General features: G+C 44.4%; 1 protein-coding gene across 1 annotated transcript in view; it reads right to left on the minus strand.

Annotated features, from left to right (window-relative positions):
• Positions 1-23,115, minus strand: part of Grid1 (glutamate ionotropic receptor delta type subunit 1) — a 745,266-nt gene that overhangs the window by 6,928 nt on the left and 715,223 nt on the right. Inside the window, exons 14-15 of the mRNA XM_047551889.1 lie at positions 13,847-14,013; positions 7,212-7,452 (exon numbers count right to left, since the gene is read on the minus strand). Coding sequence (XP_047407845.1) covers positions 7,212-7,452; positions 13,847-14,013 — 408 coding nt within the window. The remainder of the gene's footprint in view (positions 1-7,211; positions 7,453-13,846; positions 14,014-23,115) is intronic.

Here is a 23,115-nt window from a genome sequence, read left to right on the forward strand (position 1 = left end):
ATGTGAGCAAGGAAGATATCTGAGATGGATGCCTTTGCCACTGACATACAAGGGACAGAAGGTGGAAAGTGGGGTAGATTGCGAAAGAGGCAGGGCACAGACACCTATTTAGCAGCCTAAATGTAGCAGTGAGCAGTTATCAGGTATTTTTGAAGCACTCAGACTAAAGACCAATCCAGCTAGTTGTATAGAAATGGCCAATTACCTTCAAGTCAGTATTTCTGAAGGGAAGAGCTTCCTGAATAGTTTCTTACACCCATAAAGTTTTTCCCTGTCTCAAATTAAGGACGGATGAATCATTGGCAAAGATTGCAAAGCCATGCAGTAGGAATCAACTCCCAATTGTGGTTATTCATTAGCCTTTTAACCTCTCCACATCAGGACACACAGAAAATGTCCACATCAATTGAACAAATTTCCCAGGGAGAGCTTCCCACACCAAATGGCTGTCAAGAATCCAACCTCTTCACATGGGTGGAACCTCATTTTATTCAAATTCCATTATTCAGGTAGAACCAACACAACAGCAAATGCTGGGAGAAGAGGCTGCCATTGGGAGCCTCCTATATTGACTGTTTAACTAGACAACTAAAATGAATAGAACTAAGGCACAAGTCTCCATGACCTCTCTAGAAAACAAATGCAGTCTGTCCTAAGTCTCACAGTGTGTCCTCTAAGCTGCCTGCTCCTCTCGCTGTCTATAGGGGCTGGAACTGAGGAGCAGAGAACCAAAGACTGCCTCATTTGAAGGCCCTGGAAGCTTTGTCTTCTTGCATCACCTGGGGCCACAGATTTAGCACACACAAGGTCATGTCTGGTTGCACCTTCTGCGTTTCTGGCCAAGGAAAGAGGAGAGAGCAGTAATCAGCTTACTCAAGGCAAGAGGCAGGAGTGATTTGAATAATTATCCATCTTTTAGACAAAATGGTGCATTCTATAATGTTATGCAAATTCAAATAATGGACTTTTTTTATGTGAACTACATCAGTTTACATCCTCATTATCCCAAGGTTTCGGTGTTCAGCCAGGTAATGACAGCTGTGGAAAGAGACCTGGAAACTTATCGCTGCCTTCATTAATCTATTGTAGGTAACTGACCTAGTCAAACATCCCTGAATATGACATAAAATTCATTGACTGTGTTTATCCACGAATCGGCTGGACTCCAGCGCTGCATTTCTCACCTCATATTAAACATGACGACAGATGCACAGCAGAGGTTATTGGGGAACCTCTCTCAGGCATTGTCTTGCAGAGAGATAAAGTTCTGTAATTAAGCCACTGTTCACCAATGTGGAAATAATCCAGTGTATTGGAAAACGGTAATTAACTAAACTATCATCTATGTAACAGCCTCTTACACGTGGGACTCGTTAGAACTGACTTTGTTTGGAGTCCAGCAGCTCCTGCTTTAAGTTGGGCAGGAATAAAATTAGGGATGAGGGAGTTCCCATCTGACTGGGATGGTTGTTGGCAATGTGCTCCCGTTACCACTGAGACCAACCAGGTGGTAAATGAGACCCAATGGCTGGGAGAAATGCCACCAGCATGGTATTCTTAAGTGTTGCTCCACAGACTTAGGCTGGGTTGGGGGTCTGAGAGGCATGACTGGATAAAAGTCAAGAAACTAAATGCTAAGTCAATGAAGTGATCTCAGGAGATGATGAGAAATGTTTTAAAGCATCATGACCATCATGTCACATCACAGGTGGGGACAGCAGAAATGCAGAGGAGTAAACTGGGGCTAGAGATGAAGTAAAGGCAACAGAATTCTATGACTAGTGGAGCATCAGAATCAGAGCTCATGTCCACTTGGCTCCAAAACCTGGACTCTTTTCCAGGCTGTGTATTCACAAGCTCACCTTGAAAGTTTAGTGAACACGTTGGTAGAAGGTTTTCATCCTTGGAAGGATATCAGAAGCACATGTGTAGATTTTAGAAATTACAGGTGTTTGGATCTCCTTAATGTGATCCTCTGGGAAATGGAGCCCAAGCATCTGTATTTCTAAAAAGTTCTAGAATTAATCACCTCTGATGTGCAGGCAGAACTGAAAGCCATTGATCCAGCTGCAATGATTACACAACAATTTAACCTGAATAACACTTTCTTTATAGGAGCCCAGACTGGTTCATTCATTCAATAAATACTTTTGAGCCTCTACTATCAGATGAGCTAATGTTCTTGGTAAAGCATTTATCTTTGGTTTCTGGCACACAGAAGTTGCTCAATACTTCAATTATATTCATCACCCCTTAATGAGAGCGTCCATGTTCCAGAGAGTGGACAAAGTGATGGGAACAGAAAGGTGAGGAGGTGGTGGCAGACTTGACCTAGTGACAGTCAAGGTAATATGGATGATTGGTAATATGGAATCACACCCAAAAAGGGAGGTGACCTGTGCTACAGGTAGGGAGGTTTTGACAGGTTTTAGGATATACATTGGTGCATAATAAGTGGTCAGTGCCTTATTACTGGAGGGCCCTGAGCTAAGGGATGAAACAAGCATGCTCACTATCCTTACCCTCATGCCAAGCTGTCTGATCTCAGCAGGATAGCTGTGGTGCCAGGTACAGTGTTCAGCAGAGGAGAGAAACTGAGGTTCAGAGAATGTAGATAATGTAGACGACACAGATGCCTGGTCAGAAGCTCAGCCTAGAGAAGAACTGAGTCACACCCCTCATCCCCACATCCTCCAGGAAGTGCTAAGTAAGAAGCCAGGATCCTGAACACATCTATTAAAAAGCTCAGAGCTCTGACCCTTTGCTGAGCCTGCCTCTGTGAGGCAGCAGGTACAGGTAGGCAGATACACCACCCATTCACTTCTCAGCTCTGCCCTCACCATTTCTGAATCCCACTTCTCCAGGGATAAGGACGCCTTTCTTGAAAGTTGTTGAAGAATGTTAAGATGACATGCAATTTTTTATAGCACAGGGAAGATACCCTGAGGTGTGTTTTTCCTCCGCCACATCCCTCACTGTCCATCCTCAGGTCCTCTGGAGGGAAGAGCCCCCAGCCACCATTAACCAAGCATGTTCTTAGACCACATGCATCTTTAGCTCACTTTACACATTATTTCTAGTTGTAATCCTCAGTGCAACACTGTTGTGTCAACATATATCAAGAGAGCATAGGTGCAAAAGAAAAAATCTCTACTAGGAGTAGAAGGCGGCATGAAAGAAGTAGAGACAGAAAAGGCTATTAAGTTGAAGGGAGGGTCCCTAGACTCCAGTCTTCCATGGAAAGCAGCGTCAAGGGGGCATGCAGATAGATGGTGACTCACAGGCCAGAAAGAGGGTCCAACTGTGACTCAGAACCTGTCACCCAGTCACCCTGGCTTCCACCAGCTTCTGTATGCATGGAAGCATGGGACAGAGGAGGGAAGGCAAGGCAGGAAGCAACAAGAATTCCAAGCTTCCAGCCCAGTGATGGATGATTCATCTCTCACTCTTCATGTCATTTCCCATTTGTGCAGTTCTCATCTTTATTTCATGAATATTTTATTCTCAGAGCAATGACTCCACATCCCCCATAAATCTAGTGGGTAGCTCTTTACTGCATCCTCAGAGCTTGGTGCACTCACCTGCATTGGGTAACTACATAATTGTCTGATTCCTTAGAAAAAATATGATCTCGGAGGCACATGAATATTAAGGGGTTGAACGCACATTACTACTCTTCCCCAAGTAGGTGTCTAAACTGAAGACATCCCAGTGAAAGCCATTAAACACAGCTTGGGCTCCACCCACAGACAGGTTTCTGGCTCTAAGAAATATGGCCAATGCCCTGAAATGAAACATTCTAAGGGTAACCAGACACTCTCACCTAATTGCAAATGCTGCTTCATAAAACATGAGCAACCAGTAACACAAAGTAGATCTAAATTGAATACCATCATTATTTTTCTAAGGTTTTAAATACATGCTTCTAAAATACTGTCTCTTCAGCCCCTTTCCTGCTTCCTGCTCACTACACTAGGGGTCTAAACCCCTCAGCCTAGCATTTAAATCTTGGGAGCAGTTCCTGCCTCCTTCTGTTAGCTTGGTCTACCAGCATCATCCTCAGGCCCACACTCCTTGTTAACCCTTTGCTCACCCTGCTCAAAAGGCAACTTCTTTGGTTTCTTTTAAATTACTTTTTATTTTTACAGACTGCATTTTGATTCATTGTACACCAACGGGGTACATCTTTTTGTTTCTATGATTGTGCAAGATGCAGATTCATACCATTCATGTAATCATACATGTATATAAGGTAATGATGTCTGTCTCATTCTACCATTTTTCATACCCCCTCCCTCTCATTTCCCTCTATGTAATCTAAATTTCCTCCATTCTTCTCTCACCCCCATGTCCCCACTCCCATTATATATCATCATCCACTTATCTGATCTCATCTCTAGCTCTGTGATTTGTACCAGTTCTTTAACATATTGTACTAACATTCCCAAGTCCCAAGAAATCTTCACTAACCTTTACTCCTACCTGCTGTGGGGCCCCGTGCCCTTGCTAGACTGGGTGCCCCTCTGTACTTTGGTGGTCCTCATTGCTCACTTCGGGACACCCCTATCAATAGGATAAAGACTGCCTGGGGAGCTCTCTGCCCCTTCTGCTGATGAGGAGGTAAGCACCCGGAGGGGAGGGTGTGGCAAGTTATAAAAGGAGGAAGGGTGGAAGAAGAGACTTCACTTGAAAATTGGAAATTCATAAAATCTGGAAAAAGATGGAAAGTTTCCTTGCAGCCCATCTTAGCAACACCAGAAGGGACAGAAATGCCCCTGCCGCTCCATCAGCTTTCATTCCTGTCTAAAAGCAGATTGGCAGCTAGGGCAGAAAGGCCACAGTTTGGTAGCAGAATAGTACATGCATCCTCTCATACCTGAGACCCTGGAGTTATGCAAAAGCTAGAAGGGAAGATAAGATGCTTTATTGGCAAGAAAGGAGCTGTTATACCTGACAGCTTGATCATCTCTTGGTCTCCTGGTCTCTCTTTTTGCCTCCAACTTTGAATCTGTTTCTCCAACAATCAGTTACTCCCCCCATCCAACCCCATCTTTCCCCCTGAAAGTAGTACAAGCATGCATGTGCCTGTGCGCGCACACACACACACACACACACACACACACACACACACATGCACACCATGACCATTACTAATTCTGGGTGGTTGAGGCTGAAATTAGCACTAAAATAAGGGCTGTAAAGGGACAGAACTGACAGCAGACAAGGACTTCCAGTTCAGAGGACAGCCTCTCCCTGCACCTGGCTCACAGGAAATACGTGACGGGGTTGAACTTGAGCCTGTGTCCTGGATTCCCACCCTGCTCACACCAGCCATGACAGTCACCTCCATGACCCTGCAATGTGCGACCACCTGGAGACCCCCCCCCTGCTCCTTTGACCCAAGGGATATCTGTACACAGGAAATCAGGTGCAGACTTAGGAAAAACTCAAACCCTAAGAAAAAACAACATAGGCAGTGGCTACAAAGTGAGTCAGCTAGTGTCTCTCCCATCTACCCTGGCTGCCCACAGATGCTTCTGCACACATACACCTAGATGGTGACAGCAGGTGAGGGTGGCCTGGCCATGGGGTGGATGGGGATGACATGATGCCCCAGCTTCAGAACTGTAGGGGGCTCTTCCTTAACATAGCTCATCAGAATAACTCATGGTCCCTCCCTGTGACTTTATACAAATTTTCCAATTGCAATAAAAGCTTAGGATGAAAACCATTAACTGTTATTTTCAGTGAATATTCCTCCAACTTCTTCCTTCCTCCCCTCCTGAGGTCCTGGAGTGACGAGAGAGCCATGAAGGTGGTGGCAGAACCAGACCTCACCTTTCTTCATAGGGAGGTGTACAGACAGCAGAGAGGAAGGTGGAGGTCACCAAGACATTTCAGATACACTGACTTAGCAGTGCCCTCCTTCCAGAGAAAAGAATGCAGGATGACAGAAGCCTCACTGCCTGGAATGAATGGAGAGTCAGAAGAGGACCCAGGGGGACACACACCACTGTCCTTGCCAGGGAGAGATTGATGAATGAGGGTGTGGCCAGACAATCACTCCAGACTACAGAGATGGTGGCCAGGATGATTCATCCTTTATGTTCAAAGGCACCAACTCCCAACCCTAAATCAGGCTCAGAAGGATCCAGCCAGCTCTTACCTCCTCCTGATTGCTTTTCTTTTCCACCCCAGTTTATTTTGTGTTTCCCCTTGACCCACTGACACTTTATGAACTTGGCAAGTGCCACCTGTGCCTCAAGAAAAAACAAAAACAGGCAAAACTTAAAAAAACAAAAAAAAAGGAAGGGCTGTCGGACTTGATGCCATTTGCTTTACTACTTCCTGTTTGAGATTTACAACTTTTGGCCCCAGCAGACTTTGTCAGCAGAGCTGTGATTTGGATGTTACTGAGGTATATGTGGCAAGTAGTGACAACCCTGGATGGAGTGGCTGTGCTCGGGTTACAGATGCCTGCGTGCAGGTTTCTGACAGCAGAGCATCATTACTGCATGGCATTCCTTGTCACCTCTTTTAGAGGAGTCATTTCCAAGGGACCTTCACGAAGACTATTTTTTTGTTAAGAAACAAGCTTGAGGAAGAACAAACGCCCAATGAGAAGGAAGTGTGCAGGGACAGAATCAGCTTGTGGTTGGCACACACAGGAAGGGGAAGTGTGCCCAGGGCCTAGAGTCATCTGAGGTGGCTGCACCCAGGGGGGATGTGGGCAAGAGTGGGCCTGCGAGGAGGAGGGACAGAGGGGACGAGGGGTGATGGAAGAGGCAGGGATCCCCCTCACACACTGGGGAGAAGGGCCCCATGGCCCCTGGTGAGAAGTCAAGAGAACTGGGAAGGGATGCGGCTCCTCTCTTACCCTACAGGTGGTCTCTCCAGGTCAGGGTGGAGGCACATGGGCGGGGCAGGGTGGGGAAGGGCTCTCTGGCGCTGCCCACGCTGTACCTGCTCTATAGATAAATACAGGACTTTAGTGGCCATGGCTGGCCCCTCCGCACTTTGTTCAAACATGAAAACACCCCCTATAGTTTTTCTCTTCCTTTAAAAACAAAATGAAACCATGACACAATCCCTCTATATAAAAACACTGCTGTCTCCAGACCAGAGTAAATACTAACTAGAAGAAAGCCACCCACCAAATGGCCCAATGTGACCCTCCTGCCTCTAGGCTATAGAATGGGGAGGGTACGGACCTCTTTGGGCGTCTCCTGGTGGCACCGGTTACTGTTCCACCACAACTCCAGGGCAGCCACCAGGCAGGCGAGGAGGAGGCCAATGGCCAGGATGCAGAAGACCCCAGCAAAACTGTGTAGCTTGAGGGATTTGCCATCGGCCTGGGCGCTGGAGTGGCTGGTGAGGTCACAGCGGCCTGTGTGTGGCCACCACTTCTGCTTGAGCACATCCAGGTCCCCTGTGTCCTGTAGCTCCAGGATCCTGCAAGACACAACCAGGTGAGCCATAGCCACTGACATCATCAAATTCTGCACACTGCAGGCAGAGCTCTTCCTCAAACACGTGTCAGGTTGTGTCACTGCCGTCCTTAGCAACCTTGCTGCTCTCTCCCACCCTGTCCATTGCCCATGGAAAAAGTTCGGCAGCAAAGCACATAAGGCCCTTCACATGAACGGTGGAGTAAGTGCTCAGGACGAAACTGGGAAATACTGAAAGGAACCAGGCAAGCAGACTGTCAATTTAGAATGCTCATGATCACAAAAACCATTTCTTTCAAACCTCAATACTACAGGTTGAACAGCCCTAATCCCAAAATTTGAAATCTGAAATGCTCTAAAGTCTGACACTTTTGTGAGCATGAACATGATATCACAAGGGCAAAACTCCACACCTGACCTCTGATGGTTCAGTGTACACTTTGTTTAACTTACCAAATTATTTAAATTATTGTGTGAAATTATCCCAGACAATGCATAGAAAATACATGTGAAACATAAGTGAATTTCAGGTTCGGAGTTAGGGCCCATTCCCTAGAAATCTCATTACATATATGTAAAAATTTCAAAATTGGTTAAAATCCAAAATCTGAAACACTTCTGGTCCTATCATTTGGGATAAGGCATACTTAACTTGTATAACCTAAGTCTCTCCCACTAAGATTCACAAAAACCCTCATTTATTCATTTGATTTGAAGAGCTTCTGAACCGCGGCAAGCACAATGTTCAGTGCTGCTGAGCTTGTGGTCTAGAGACATAAACGCCCACCTTAAAACAATTGGAGCAGTTAACGGAAAGACAGAAGCTGTGGTAAACACAATGAAATGAGAGTAAAGGTGCCAGGAAAAGGCACACTGTAGAGGGAGATGGCTTAGACTGGAGGATTGAGGTAGAGTTCATGGAGGACGAGGTGACAGGTTAGTGAAAATCTGAAGGACAATTAGTCATGAAGTATCTCACATGGCCTAACAAATTCTGTGTCAGGGAGTATCCTAAGTGCTTGGCACAGAGTGTTAAATCCTCACATCAACACTTTAAGATGGTCATTCCTATTTTCTCATTTTTGCCAAAAAGGAAATTGATGCACTGAGAGGTGATATATCTTGCCGAAGTCACTGTGAGGTTGTCCAGGGTTGGCATCCAATGAAGGAAAAAAGAACCTTCCTGAGACCAGAACTATGTGTGACTGTCTATGTATAAGAAGCTGGAATATGGCTGGTGAGGCTGTAGTGAGTGAGGAGGAGGAGGGTGGCATGAGATGAAGAAAACAAACCAAGCACGATCCAGATGTGGGTTCTGAGAGGGCATGAGAGGGAGTCTGGATTTTATGTTGTATACAGCAGTGGGACAACCTCTACTGGCCTTAGATTTCCCCACAGTGGTTTTCTTTAATTGTAGTATTTTGAGGATTCCCTCTGTGACCCAAGGGTCTAAACAGCAAGCCAGGGGTAACTGGTAGACTCCAGATACTCAGGCTTTACCATTTGGGGAGCAGAGCTCTTTGAGCCTGGTTCATGATGATGTATTCAGCTAACAATATCTGCAGTGACCTCATGGATGTGCACAAAGAGCAGCAATTCCTCATGCCAGGGGTGCTCAATGGAATGATTTGTGCAACCTTCACTTAACCGTGGCCACAGGTGTAAGGCTGTGCTCAGTGAACATATTTGGGCTTGCATCAGAAGGAGACAAAGGGTGACAACTTGACAGTGTCCTCTGACATATCAGAATCTTAAGTCCAGCATGGAGTAGCCTCTCGCTGGCTAGGAAAAACTTGGTTCAGTGCAAAGAACAGGCTTTGGGGGCATCAAAATCTCAGCTGTATGGTTCTAGACAAGGTCCATGCCCCTGTTAAACCTCAACAACCTCATTTTTCTAATACAGACTGTTGATTCCCACTGGATGAGTAAGGTAGGGGCTTAGGACATCGATTGTGCATTACTTCCTGTTTTCTACTGTGCCAAAACAGTGGTTAACACAGTAAAGGCCATCAGCAGATGTTTGTTTTGTCAATCAATGTAGGAACACATTTATTAAATAATGAAAAGTGGCCTAAACTAAAATGGCTAGGGTGAGCTCTTAATGTGATGTGCACTGATGAGCAAAAAATACTTAGAAGGTGGCTGTGTATAGAGGGCCTTTTTGTTGAGACAAATGCATGATTTACACACACATTTGTGTGGCTTGGGGTCATGCTTGGAATGTGCCTGAGCACCATTGCTCTATTACATGGCACACTACATGATTAATTGGGCAACAGCAGGGTCTCACTCATTATTTCACATGGATCCTATCACATGAAGGAAGTTGCATATCTGTACATCCACTGGCCTTAGTTACTCCTCTTCTAGAAGGGTTGAGTAGGCTGAGCTTTCTGGAAGTTACAGGAACCCCAGTGCCAGACATTTAGGATATCAGGGCTCTGGAGAAGGTTAGTGGCTGAACTATCAGCTCACCATGGCGACAAAAGGGCTTTGTGTTTGTGAACATATAAACTCTGATGGACATTAGGTCAAATCCAGACTCTGAACCTTTCAACTTTGGCTCTCTTAGCACTAAAATCTGAGATTAGGTCAACATACTTACCTCTCAGATCATTAGCTCAAGACCTAGCAAGCAATAAGGATTCCACAAAAGAAGATTAGTAAATGCACAGTCTGATAGCTGTATTGACCTGAAGTTTTGCAGGGCCAGTATTGACATGAACTACCTCTTACTGAGAACACAGTAGGGATAAATCATTTTACACTGTTTGATCCTCATAACAAACTGCAGAGCAATTTTTATTATGTTTATTTTACTTCTTAAAGGCCTGAGTTTGGGATCTAGATGATTTGCCCAAAGTTGCACTTAGAAGTGGCCATGCTACTCTTCTGATCTGGTCATCCTGATCAAGAAGACCTTGCTCTTTTTGGAACCACAGGCTATTCTCTCAGGGTAATTTTCTGGCCAAGGGGATGGTGAGGCTCTGGTCAGATCATGAGGTTGGATCCCCATTCCTCCACTCATTGGCACCTTTGGTGTAACATCAGGCGGGCTGCATAATTTGATGGCTTCTTGTTATGAAGCCACCACATTGTTTTCCGAGGTGCTGGGGATTTGAACCCGGGTCCTTGCACACACAAGGCAAGTGCTCTGCAAGCTGAGCTATTTGCCCACTCTTGATGGCTTCTTATTTTGACCTTCTATAATGGCATGCCTCTTTCATGCCCAGTCTTATTTCATAAAGAATGTAAGACAATTTATGGGAAAACATAGATTAAAACAAAAACAAACAAAAAGGAAATTTAAATATAGAAGCAAAAGGAAAGACAAGTCACCAGCACAAAACATTTTCTAAAAACAAGGCTAAACTAATGCACACCATACTAATCTATACTCCTGCTTATGAGGAAGCCAGAGCGATAATAGCCACTTCCTAAAGTCAGTTGTTCTATTTTCCAGACAGATATAATTGCAGGTGCTTTCCTTTATTCAATAGTTGTGGAGCCGGCTACACAGTAGGTGCTCAATAAATGGCTATTAAGTTGCTAAACATTTATTGAATGCCCATTCCACATGCTGCGGTCGGCAAACCTGTTATAGCACATAATCCCCACCACTCACACACATATCTACATCCTGTCCTCTGTCAAAGAAAGGGAAGAGCTTAGCTCCCAGTATGAAGGGAAAGACAGTTATGGCAGTTCCACATAAGGCTGGGATCTGCTATTTATGCAAGGACTCTTTTTCTGCCAACGGCATGGTGCACTGACTTGGATCAGTCCCCTTCACTGCTCTGGGCACACTCAAGCTAAGGGCAGCTCACAGTTTTTCACATACTATACAACAGAACCTCTTGTAGAACCATTGGCAAGCGTAAGTTGGAAACCTGAGCCTATGTGTTCCCTCAAATTAGATACCAGTCTGGTGGATAGAGGATGCTGCCTGCCCAGGAGGGGCTTTAATGTGGAGGCAGATAATAATACAGCAAGAGACCAGCACAGCCCACTGGGAAACTTACTTAGTCAGAGAGCACACAGGCTTCTGGTGAAAGCAGAGAAGGATAAAATTACTTTTTTTCCAGAATGACATGGAAACTGGACTAGCCACTTTTGCATATGGTGACCACTGGGATGGGAGGGAGAAACCCACAGGGTCTCTGGGAAGGAGTTTTGTGAAAAGACCTCTCAGTAATTGAGTGGACAGATCATGTGCAGGCCTGTTCCAGCCTGCCTCTCTGGGATCCCACACCCCCAAGCTGATTGGGGTCCACTGCCTTCTGGACCTTACGAAAGACCCAGCAAGTCTTCTGATATTGAAGAGGAGCAACCACACCCCTTCCTACTCATCTCTTCCTTCTCTAGATTGAGAATTTTCATGCCCTCCTGTGACCTATTTTGGACTTTTCACTTCCCTGATTCCATTTTTTGGTGTCACTACCGCTTCGGCCCCCACAGGCTCCCTTATCTGTTCCACAGAGATGTTCTCAAGTTGATGGTCTGTGCAATCACCCTGAGCCTTGAATCTAGGAAAACCAGCTAGAATAAACCGCAAGAATGCTGATGTGTTCTAAATTCTGGAGGGAAGGCATCCTTTCTTCACGCCTTTAATCTAACAAGGATAAATCACTACTTTTCTATCTCTCTTCTCATTGCTCTCTGCTCCAGGGAACAAAGTAAGGCCTGGAGTATATACTTGATGAAATTCTAGAGAAAACCCCAAAGCCTCATTTACCTGCATTAGTTCTACCCCTTTTTCCAGTTTTGCAAACAAGACACTTATTGAACTGGTTGCAAGTCTTCCTTCTCAGCCTTTCCTCGATGTGTACTTATGAGCAGAACAAAGGCCCAATCTGGACATCCAGGAGGTGGGAGAAGTTTAGAGGTAGGGCTTGGAGATCTAACAGCAACATATGCAAAACCCTGGAACTCAGGAGACCTGGATTCTAATCCCTGCTCTATCAGAAGCTGACTAAGCAATCACAGGTGGTAGTTACCCTCTTTGAGCTGCAGGATGTAAAACAGATGATCTCTAAGAACCTATCCCATCCAAGTGGACACTCCTCAGTGATGGTGTTCGTGCATTAATCAGGCAACTGAGACTTGTGCCTAAGCCTGGCACTGTGCCAATCTCTTCACTTGGATACTCCTGAAACTTTTTGAATTTTGGTGGACCAAGGCAGAGCCTGCCTTTTGGGCTTCCTCTCTGGGCTCTGCAATTCCACCCCATTCTGCCAACAGGATGCCACCTCACAGACATATGTGAGTGGAGGGCCCAAGGCTTAGATATCTTTGGGGACAGGAGCTCCTGTTGGTAGGGTGACTGCTGGAAAAAGCCCACTGAACTTACCCATGACCTTAGGTTCCACTCTCTATGGCTAAGGCCAGGTCACCTGGCCAAGGACCAAGGTAAACACCTGTGTCAGAAAATAGGGATAGGATGCTTCCCAAATAAGCAGTCCAGATGCTTGGATTGAGCACTTGAAAATATGACCATGTCCAGGGGTAAAAGCTGGGCAGTCCCAAGGAATGTGTTCACATCAGCAAATCATATGGGAAGCTAAACAGGCAAATACAAACTAGGCACACTGTATTCATTTCTGGTGGAGGATATCCATTCACTTTGCCAGGTTGGAAACTTCCTGTCTGGATAGTCTCACTCCCCACTTTCTCCCCAATATAACTGGGGAGAAATATAATATAATTACCAAAAAACCCTGAATTAATTCCAAGAAGATGGCTTAGAAACCTGCATTCTGATCCTGGGAAGTTAGGGAGGAGGCCAGTGATGAGCACCTCTCCTCTCTCCACAGAGCATGACTAGGTCCACTCCCAAGACAGCAACTCCCTGGGCCAAGAACCTCCCACCACACAATCCACATGAATGCGGAAACCTGCTTTTCCAATTTCATTTTTTTTAAGCCTCCACATGGATGATTGCCACTTTGCAGATATACTGATCTTTAAAAAAGTGATTATTAGGCCCTTCTCAGATCCTATTTATTATTCATTTACTTAGCTGACTCCTACTCTTCCCTGAAAGCTCAGGTGTCACCACCTCTGGGAAGTCCTTCTGCATCTCCTGGATCTGGTCAGATGCTCTCCTCTGCCTCCAAACCTGAGGATGACTTACCTTAGCATTTACGCCCTTGGCTGGCACTGCCTACTCACATCACAGTTTCACTGGCACTATGCATTTTCATGGGAAGGGGCTACATATTTCTATTTTTATCCCAACACCTTCATATGGACTACTTGGAAGTGGGTGAAGGATGTACTGGTACATTGTTGGTGCTTAGGAAGATGTAATATTGGCTCTTATCTTCCATAAGAAGTAATTTTCCAATTCTCAGCTGTTGGAGTCCAGAGACTGTTGGAGCCTTATTGACCATGCCTACCTCTGAGAGAAGAGGTCCCTGTAGGGGCTGCCATGCTGCAGGGCAATCCCATAACCCTTGCTGCTGATGCTGTTGCCAATGACAGTCACTGAGCAGTCGTCATCTGTCAGGGCTGCATACTCCACCACGGCCACGTCCCACAGAAAGGCATAATTCCCCTTCTTTGCCTGAAAGACCAAAAATCATCATGAAGTCAGGCAGGCATATGGCCTGCTATGTTAGTTTCAAGTAATGAGACATCTCAATGGTAGGATTCGACCCACAAGAAAGCATAGCCAACCTTCCTGCCATTTCCTGCCATACAAATGCCACCATTGGTTGATGCCACTCGTTTTGGTTACATATAAAAAGATATGTAGGCTCCAGATACCTACAATATATGTTATAAGAGGGGTGAAGAGGAAGAGCTGGAGATGGCTCACATTGGCACACATGTGTATATATATAATACATACATACATCTGTGCACACACCCATATGTGCATAGGAACAAGTTTCTGGTGCCGATATTTCCATATAATGCAGTAGTTGCAGATTTTTCCATCAGGAATTCGCCTGTAGTCACAGCTAAAGTCCTACTCCATCACACTCATTTCTAGTAGAAATTTAATTCTATCTTGAGCCACAATTGTAACTTTCACTAGAGTGTGGGCACTAAGAGGGAAGGTGAGCTGCTTTACTTTTTTGGAAGAAAATGTGAACTAGACGTTGTCACTTGGCCTTCTTAAAATAGTGCATACTGTTCTTAATGCAGCAAAGCTTCTGGTCTTCATTCTTTAGTGAGCTGCAGATGTCTCTTTGCCTTTTCTTCCCTCCTACTGTGGTTCACATGATAGAGGTTGGAAGACCTCAGTGTGGGCTTTGTAATAGGACTGAAGCATCATAGACAAAAATAGGCCAAGCTGGTAGGCTACAGGCTTCTTGGCACTGTGGAGAGTATTGTCCCTGGCTCCTGCCTCTGTTCAGTTGTCTTCATGTCCACCAGGATTTTTCCAAGGACTGCCATAGCCACTTAGATGAAGATCAGGATTTTACATCTTTCAAGACCCTAAGTGCTCATGGCCCGAGATGGCTCATTTTCTTGTCATAGTCTCTCCATCAGAAGAATTTGTGGGCAGAGGGTGACCTCCTGCAGTGGGAATAGGCTGCTCTTAGCCTTTCACACAATTTTGCCCAAACACCTTGTAAGAAATGACACACACCTGTGCCACCCATTGACTTTCACCCCAGGGAGCAATTCAAATATTACACCAAAGCCTCATTCCTCAACCAATCCAATTTCAGACATCCTAAAGGACTTTGACCCAGGTTGCAAAATTACACACATCTCTTTCCCTCCCCATAGAAAGATAACAGTCTTTGAAATTTTTTCCTGCTGGCAAACAAGTTTTCTCATGAAAAGATATAAATTTTCAACCTCTTAGTAACCAAGTTTCTCAGCAAAATGTTGACTTATGACCTAATATTTGGCTTCAGTCAGATTTCGGAGCATTTCACATCCATGCTCGCAATTCAACATGACAATCAGACACTGTTATTTGTACAATTTCAAAAGGGCATGTCATGTTGAAGGAAGAATTAAGATCAGCTTCGTTTCTACCTTTCAAGTGATGTTCCAAGAAGCAAAAAAGAAATAAGCTAGCTCAGATCAAGAGAAAACTGACTCTGAGGAAAGCCCACAGTGGCCACTGTAATGGGGCAGCTGGACTCCTTCAAAACACAGTACTGTGGTTGCAGTTTGAGTTCAGAGCAGGTGAGCAGAGCTGTACAAAAGGAGTTGCATTTATAGACCTGCTGGACTAAGTTAAGGAAGAGGGTGCATCTGAAAACAAGGTTGGCAATGCCTGCCTCCATCTGCTGATCAGGAAGGCAGTCAAGAAAAGGGGAAAGTAGAAGTCTCTCTCTCTTGACCTGGTGGGTGACCCCAGACACTCATCTTCCTATTACTAAGCATTATGTATCTGCAACTGCTTGAGGAAGTGTGTGACTAGATTCCTGATCTACCAGAAAATGCCAGGCAGAAGGGCTGTGAAAAGGAGATGTGGTGGGACAGGTCAGAGTCTGGGTCTATCCTTGTGAAATCCTTCTCATTCCCAGCATCTCTTCTTCACTTTCTCAGAATCCCAGAGCTCCTTGGCTCTCTTCTATCAACCCTACATTGAGTTAAATGCAGCACCAAAACTTCCTTCTGGGATTCCCAAGTTCATCAGTTTCTAGGGGAATATTTTTGGGACCTTACCGATGTCTCCCCAATCTTTTGGTTGTGTCACAGAGCCTGTTTGAGATATTAGCCTTCTTAGGTCTGATGGTGCTGTTAGAAGCATTTCAGATGCAGCTGCAAGAGGTCAAAACACCCTCACACACCAAGTTCTGTTGCTTTTATTTAGAGCCCTTGTCCCTTGCAGAATGAGCTCTGTCCTTCCCCAAGCCCCATCAAAAATTCAGAGATGTACTTCTTCCTTGTAGGGTCAGAACCAGCTATCCATATAGCCCCTAATAATTAATTATGATCCACCTACTTAATTTTGTACTGTTGTCCACAGGTGTGACTTTCCCATAAGGGGGATACTTAATAAGTTGTCAAGTCTCCTCTCTTTCCTGTCCCTCCTGTCACAAGCTCATCTCCTCCCTTCTTGAGTTTCAGTATTTCCCCTCATTCTGCTCCTAAGTTCAGCTGCCTTCTCTGGGGCCTCCGCCTCTTATGTAGTCTTTAGTATCATTGGGACAGCCTGTCTATCCACTCCCACCTTTCTCTATTTGGGGACATCTCACACCAGGAGGCACTGTCCTTACCTTGTTTTTATTAACTCCTCCTTTCTGTTAAGGATTTTTTTTTCAGGCTCTTGGGATGACAGAGTGGAGTCTGGAATCTAGCCTTCTCTTGCTGGTGCACCACTGGCTGGTTGTCACAGAGAAGGTTGAGTTCAGCCACCTCCTTGCAGTATCCTACTCCCTCCATCAAGTGTCACAGATCTTTAGATTCACTATTTTTGCCACTTCCTATTCATACCACTTCCTTCTTCCTGTGTCTCCCAGTGCTATATTTCCCTACTTCCCAGGAAGCTATGAGGAATTTGAGAGGATGATGTCTGAGAGCCAGGACAATAGAATGTGAGCTGTTCACAAAGAGATGGTTGGCATTTATTTCATAACACCTAAAAGATCGAAACGATGCCATAGATTTGTGTCCTACTAGTAAAACAGAACAAAAACAAACACTGTCATTCACCTCTTTGATGGGTTAAATTACCTTTATCTGGCCATCTATTTATAATATTAAATGTACTTTGAATTTCCAATCATTTACTTGCCCCATGTCATGTGGCCATGGGAAATTGGGCTGGAGAAATGGCTATCGATACAGCCCAGACTCCAGCCTCCCAAGTATTTGGCTCCATGTACAGCCAAGATGGACAGAAATACCCAGCTGTGCAGTTCCTTGTGGCCGCAGAGGGTCACTTGAGACTAACCGTAGGGTCCTGGACCTCAAGCCTAAGCCTCTCCAAGGACTGTGGGAGAAGGAATTTGCAGGTCATTTAAGAAAGTAGTGGTTTGAAAGGTACTAGAAATGTAATAATTTATCTACCTCTACAGTGGGTTTTCTTAAATTGATAATATCCAGTGTTGGTGAGGTTGTGACAAAATGAGATGATCCCTCATGCTCTTTAGTATCACAAAATTATATAACCCTATAGAAAGTCATATAACAACACATAACATAAACATTTAAAGTTGCTCATAATTTTTATCCTGGCAAATTGGAATTTAACCTAAAAAGTAACCCAAATGTATCTAAAAGATATGAGAAGTATTTCAAATCTGAAAAATAAACATGTAAGCAGTTTAAATTTTCAAAGTTAAGGAAATAGTTTAATAAATTATAGTTCCTGAATGTGATGAGAACTTATGTAACACATAGTAATTACAGACTATAGAAGAACTATGTTCATAGCTTAAAGCAATTGAAAAAGTCTCCCCTGACATCCTTGGTCTGCTTATCAATAGTTTGCTTCATTTCCCTCATCCCTAAATATCAAAAAGAAATAATAAATTAAAATAGAAACTATCAGTACAGAAATAAAAGGAATAGATGTAAGGATTTCTTTGGCATTGTAAAAAGTCATGGGCATCTGAGTATCCATCCCCAGGATGCTAGGACAACAGCAGGTAGACAAAACACCCCTGGCTTGTCTCCCAGCAAGCATAATCTCACTCCTTTCTTCCTCCTGCACACTAGAGGTAGAAATGGAAAGAACTGAGACCATGAGTGTCTGGCCCTGGCACGTAAGGTATCCTTCTTAACACCTGGCATAACATGATGGAACAATATTGTTAGAGGGAGGCTGGGTACTGGAAACACACCTGGACTGAGCTGCCACACTGGGTGAGTTTCCTGCTCTCTGCTGCTCCACATGCAGTAAACAGACACTGCATCGCTTCCCTTGCTTCGCTGCTTCCCTCCTTTCCAGAGCACAAACTTTTAGAGACATTAGCCTTTGAGACAGGAACCTCATCACACTCTCCCACTCCATCCTCACTGCTTTAAGAAAAGGACAAGTAACCATATTCGTCCCCCAAATGAGAATGCCAGTGCTGCCAATATGAGTCACAAATGCTACTAGAATGAAGTGCTTAAGGAAGCCCGGTGACAACAGTGCCAGGTACAGGCCAGGTGTGGGGCGTCTGCTGTTTTTCAGGCCCTTCATCCATGGAATTAATTCTCAAGGGCAGAACATTCAGCCCCTTTTGTGGATGAAAAGTCTGAGTCTCAGGATAATAAACTGTCTCATCCCAAACAGGCTCAAGTAGTGAAGAGTGGCGTGCCAGCTGGTTCCAAAGAAGTCCAGGCTCTCCTCTCTGCCCTGCTTGGACTTGGGAAAGGAAAACTAGGGAAATGTCTCCAGGTGTCTTTGAACCATTTCCCAGGGGATGCTGCTGGGAAAAAAAACACATGTAAATGACAGGGCTTGTTTATCTCCAACTTTATCAACAAATGTGGTCCACAGAACTGCTGAAACTCTGGGAGAAGGGAGGACACGGGGCACTCACCATCTCTGAGGACCCTCTGGGAACCTGACACATCTTCATGTTCAGGAACTATCCATGTGGTATACTCACTGCTTCCCCTTGCATCCACCCTTCACTCTGTCAAACGGACTTCCAAGCATCTTAATTTTTAGCTCCTCTGGTCATGATGTTCATACAATGGCAGCCATCGCCACACACAGCCTGAACCCTGGCTACAGTGGTACCTGTAGTATGCACTGTGCCAAATCACAAGATGCAACAGTAAAAACCCAGACCATCTGCAGAGAAAAGGACAATTTTATAGCCTGCTGGTGGGAGTGTGGGCTGGCATGATATTTCTGGAATGGTAATTTAGTGGGGAGAATTGAATACTTTTAAAATGTGCATATGCAGCAATTCTACCCTTAAGGATTTATCCTATGGAATCACTCAGTTTCTGAAAAGATGTTTGCAAAAAAGAATTTCAGCACAATACTTGCATGCTCTGTTTAAACTAGCAAGAAATTGGAAACAATCTAAATGCTCAATAATTGAGAATCAAATAAATGACAACATTAGATGACAGAATATGATATTACCATTAATACAGTGTTTTAAGAGTATTGATTGCTAAGGGAGGTGTCTACAGTCAAAAAACAAAAGAAAAAACAAAGGAAGGAAGGAAGGAAGGAAGTGAGTGAGTGAGTTAGCCCCAAGATGTGAGCTGACCTGAGTTCTGGAGTCTAACTGTATGGATTTGAATTCCAGATCCACTGCTTGCCAGTTGTGTAAATTCAGCTAAGTCACTTAACATCTCTGAGCCTGCGTTCCACTGGATATAAAACAGGGCCATACTTCACAGAGTTCTAATGAGGATAAATCCCTCAATATATATGACATGCTTAATGTTCTGCTAAATAAATATTATACCACTTAGTGCAAAAGAACCTGTGACAATAAGTGATACCTTTTAAAATTATTGAAAAACAAAATCAAGAATCAAATATTAACCATAGTCATCTTTGAGCAGTGTCAAAATGGTGAATTTTGCTGGCTTTTAAAAAAAAATCTCTGTGTTACCCATGCTTCCTACAGTGCTGCACGCCTTTCTTTTGTAATTGCTGATGTCTTCCACTGTAACTTTAGAGCTTCAGCTTCATACTTTGAACACCACGTAAGGGAAGGAGCAGGGTGCTGGAAGAAAGCAACCCCTGCCACATCCAGCTCTTTGGTGAACCTATATTCCCAGAGGCTAAGAATTGCTTCCTTAGAGGATTGTATAGTATGAAACTCCAGAAAGCGCTGCGCCTGGCACAGGGTGAGGGCTCAATGCATGCTGTTTCTCTCTCCTTCCTTCCATTCTCAGAGGGATTCAGAACATCAATCTGTCAGCTGTAATCCCACCCACTTCCCCCTCTTCCAATCATTCCTCCACCTTCACCAAGTCAGCAACCTATACAACACATAAAGGAGTGTGCAGAGCATGTGTGTGTGCAAACAAAGTGTGTGAGTCTATGGGAGTGTATGTCAATTGTATGTACATGTGTGTAATTGTAGGGGAATGAGTGAAACAGGTGTGTGTGTGCATGTGAGACTGTGTGTGGATGTATGTGAGAATGTGTCAGCATGTGTAGGTATGCATGTATGTGAATGTGTATACACGTGTGAGCATGTGCACGCATATACAGGTACATGCATATTAGAATGCCTGTGAGTATATGTGAGTGTGTACTTAAATGTTTGATGTGTGTGAATGTGTGTGAGTGTGTGGAAATCAGGCATGTAGGTGTGTGAGTGCAATGCACTAAAGAATTGTGTGAGTGGATTTGGGCAAGCAAATGTGTAAACAAATATGTATGCAAGTGAGTGTGTGTAGGTGTGAAAAAGATATGACCTCTGCAGCCCCCAGGGAGGCAGATGAGAAGAGAACTCAGGTACCGAGCACTGGGAGAATCACAAAAGGTTCTCCTTCCACTGGAGAAAGGGATCACATTCCCCTGGTCTTTCAGAACAATGGAAAAAAGTCACCAAAAATGATGTGAAAACATAAGACACTTAGAGGCTGTCTACAAAAGGCCAACTCAGGAGGCTGCAGGAATCCTGCTGCCCAAGGAGAGCAAGATAATGATGTTTTACCTGGATCATACCTTGGACCAGCAAAAGGTGGCAAACCAGAAGAGGCTCAGTGGGAAGACGAGAAATCACAGCTGTGCTCCCCACAATTGCCACAAGGCTGCTTTCCTAAAGTGGCCATGGGGTGCAAAATCAATTTGGTTTCTGGCTTCCAAGTGAAAAGGATGGAACTGGACAATGAGATGTCACAACCAAAGGGACAGCAAGGTAGGGGGATTGCCTCAGTGTGTATACCAAAGGCAACCTCGCAGGTTGGTCATGGTTGTTCCAGTGAGGTTACCTGAAACGGAAAGACTGAGGATAAAGACATCCCAAGGCTATAGCAGGGGGAGATGGCTCCAAGTGGCCAGGTACTAGGATTTCTGCCAATGATTGCTTGTCCCATCCTGCTATCTCTATGTCCTAGAGTAACATAATCAATAGTGGGGAGCATCTGGTAACTTTGTATCACAATAAAGGCCACTAATGCCTTTTCTCCTAAATGGGAACTATTCTTCAGTTCTTTAACTTCCTTTCTAGAATGTTCAATTCTGGCTCAAAAGACAGCACAGCACAGTATGTTGGTGAAAGGATTTGGAGGCAAGCAGCCCAGGTATTCCTTAGCATCCTCGGTCAGTCGCTTGTATTCTCTGAGCCGACTGGCCCCACCTCGAGGAAGGAGCATGCCCCCCTCACATGTTGTCACAGGGAAAGACAGTGTGGAAGATGCCTGATGCATTCAAGAACTTAAACGATAACACATTATCCCCATGATCATGATAATCATCACCAACATCAGCTTATAGTGTAAAGTTTGGATCCTGATTAGAATGCAATTGCCTTGGGATAAATAACACTTGAAATTGTCCTCCATCATCAGCCTGGTAAATTAGAAAGACTGTTAGACTGGATTACAATCTCAGCCCAATTATTGACAATTTATAGGAGGAGCCCAGACAATCCTTAAGGTCCTTTAGCTTTAACATCCTTAAAGTCTATGTTATAGACCAGTGGTTTTCAAACTGTGTTCCCTGGAAGGGCTGCATCAGCATCACTGGAAAATTCATAAGAAATATAAATTCTCAGGTCTCATATTAGATGCACTGCATAAGAGAGAGCGGGGCCCAAGAGCCTGTTTGAGAACCGCTCTAGTGATCCTGATGCCTGCTGAAGTTGAGACATGTCAATGTAGACCTCTGGGTTAGTGAGTCCCTGCTCTTCTCCTGAAAGCTGATTTAGGAAAGGAGAGAGTGTTAAGGCTTTAGGGTCTTAATTGTCTTGATTTGGGGTACTAAATGGAGGAGGGAAAGGTCATAGACTGGAGAGACCAGGGCTACTGAAAACAAACTCTGAAGGAAAATCACACTGAATATCTTCCTGAAAAGTTCTCTACTTGATGCTTCCACGTGAATTCATTCTTGTGGAAAGTTTAGGAGAAACTTCCATGGTAAAAACTGTGTCCACTTTCCACTCATCCACAGAAATTGAGAATTAGAAAAAATTGTGCCAAAGTCATGGAATCAGCTAGTTCCAGAGCTTACATCTCTCCCCAGATCTCATTGACAGCAGGTGTCTCTCCTCTCTGCTCTGTTCAAGCTCAGGAGCCCACAGAGCCACAAGGAGCTCCCTGAGCAACACCTTGAGTTCTCATGGTTTGTTTGGTTTTGTTGGGCACTTCTGCTGCCAAGATTTTGCTAATGAAATCTGCCTCTAGTCCATGATCCGATGAAGGCATTATGGCTGCATTCCCCTCTGGGCCTGTGGCTCTCTTGGGAGAAACAATCTTACTTAGTAAACCAGGAATTGTTCTAATGGGAGAGGTTTGTCACATCTCCAAGCAAAAAAGATCCGGTTTCATACAAAGGAAAAGAAAACACTAACTTGGAAGAACCAGTGGCTCCTTTCTTGAAATCTGAAATTACACTGTCGGCAAAACTAGAAGCCGTAAACAAGCTCCTTGGCAGGGCAAAGGGAGACATTGATTTCCAATGATTTGTCAAAATTTTAAATTGCCCAAAGACCATAATAAACAATAATCTAATCAGAGTTATTCAATGGGAAAAATTAAGAACGATCTAAAAGAAAGAGTAAATGGGTTTGCCTGGATACGAAATAGATTATAAAGGAAAATGAATACAGAATGAAAAATG

The sequence above is a fragment of the Sciurus carolinensis genome, chromosome 5 (genome assembly GCF_902686445.1).
Source record: "Sciurus carolinensis chromosome 5, mSciCar1.2, whole genome shotgun sequence".
Taxonomy (NCBI): domain Eukaryota; kingdom Metazoa; phylum Chordata; class Mammalia; order Rodentia; family Sciuridae; genus Sciurus; species Sciurus carolinensis.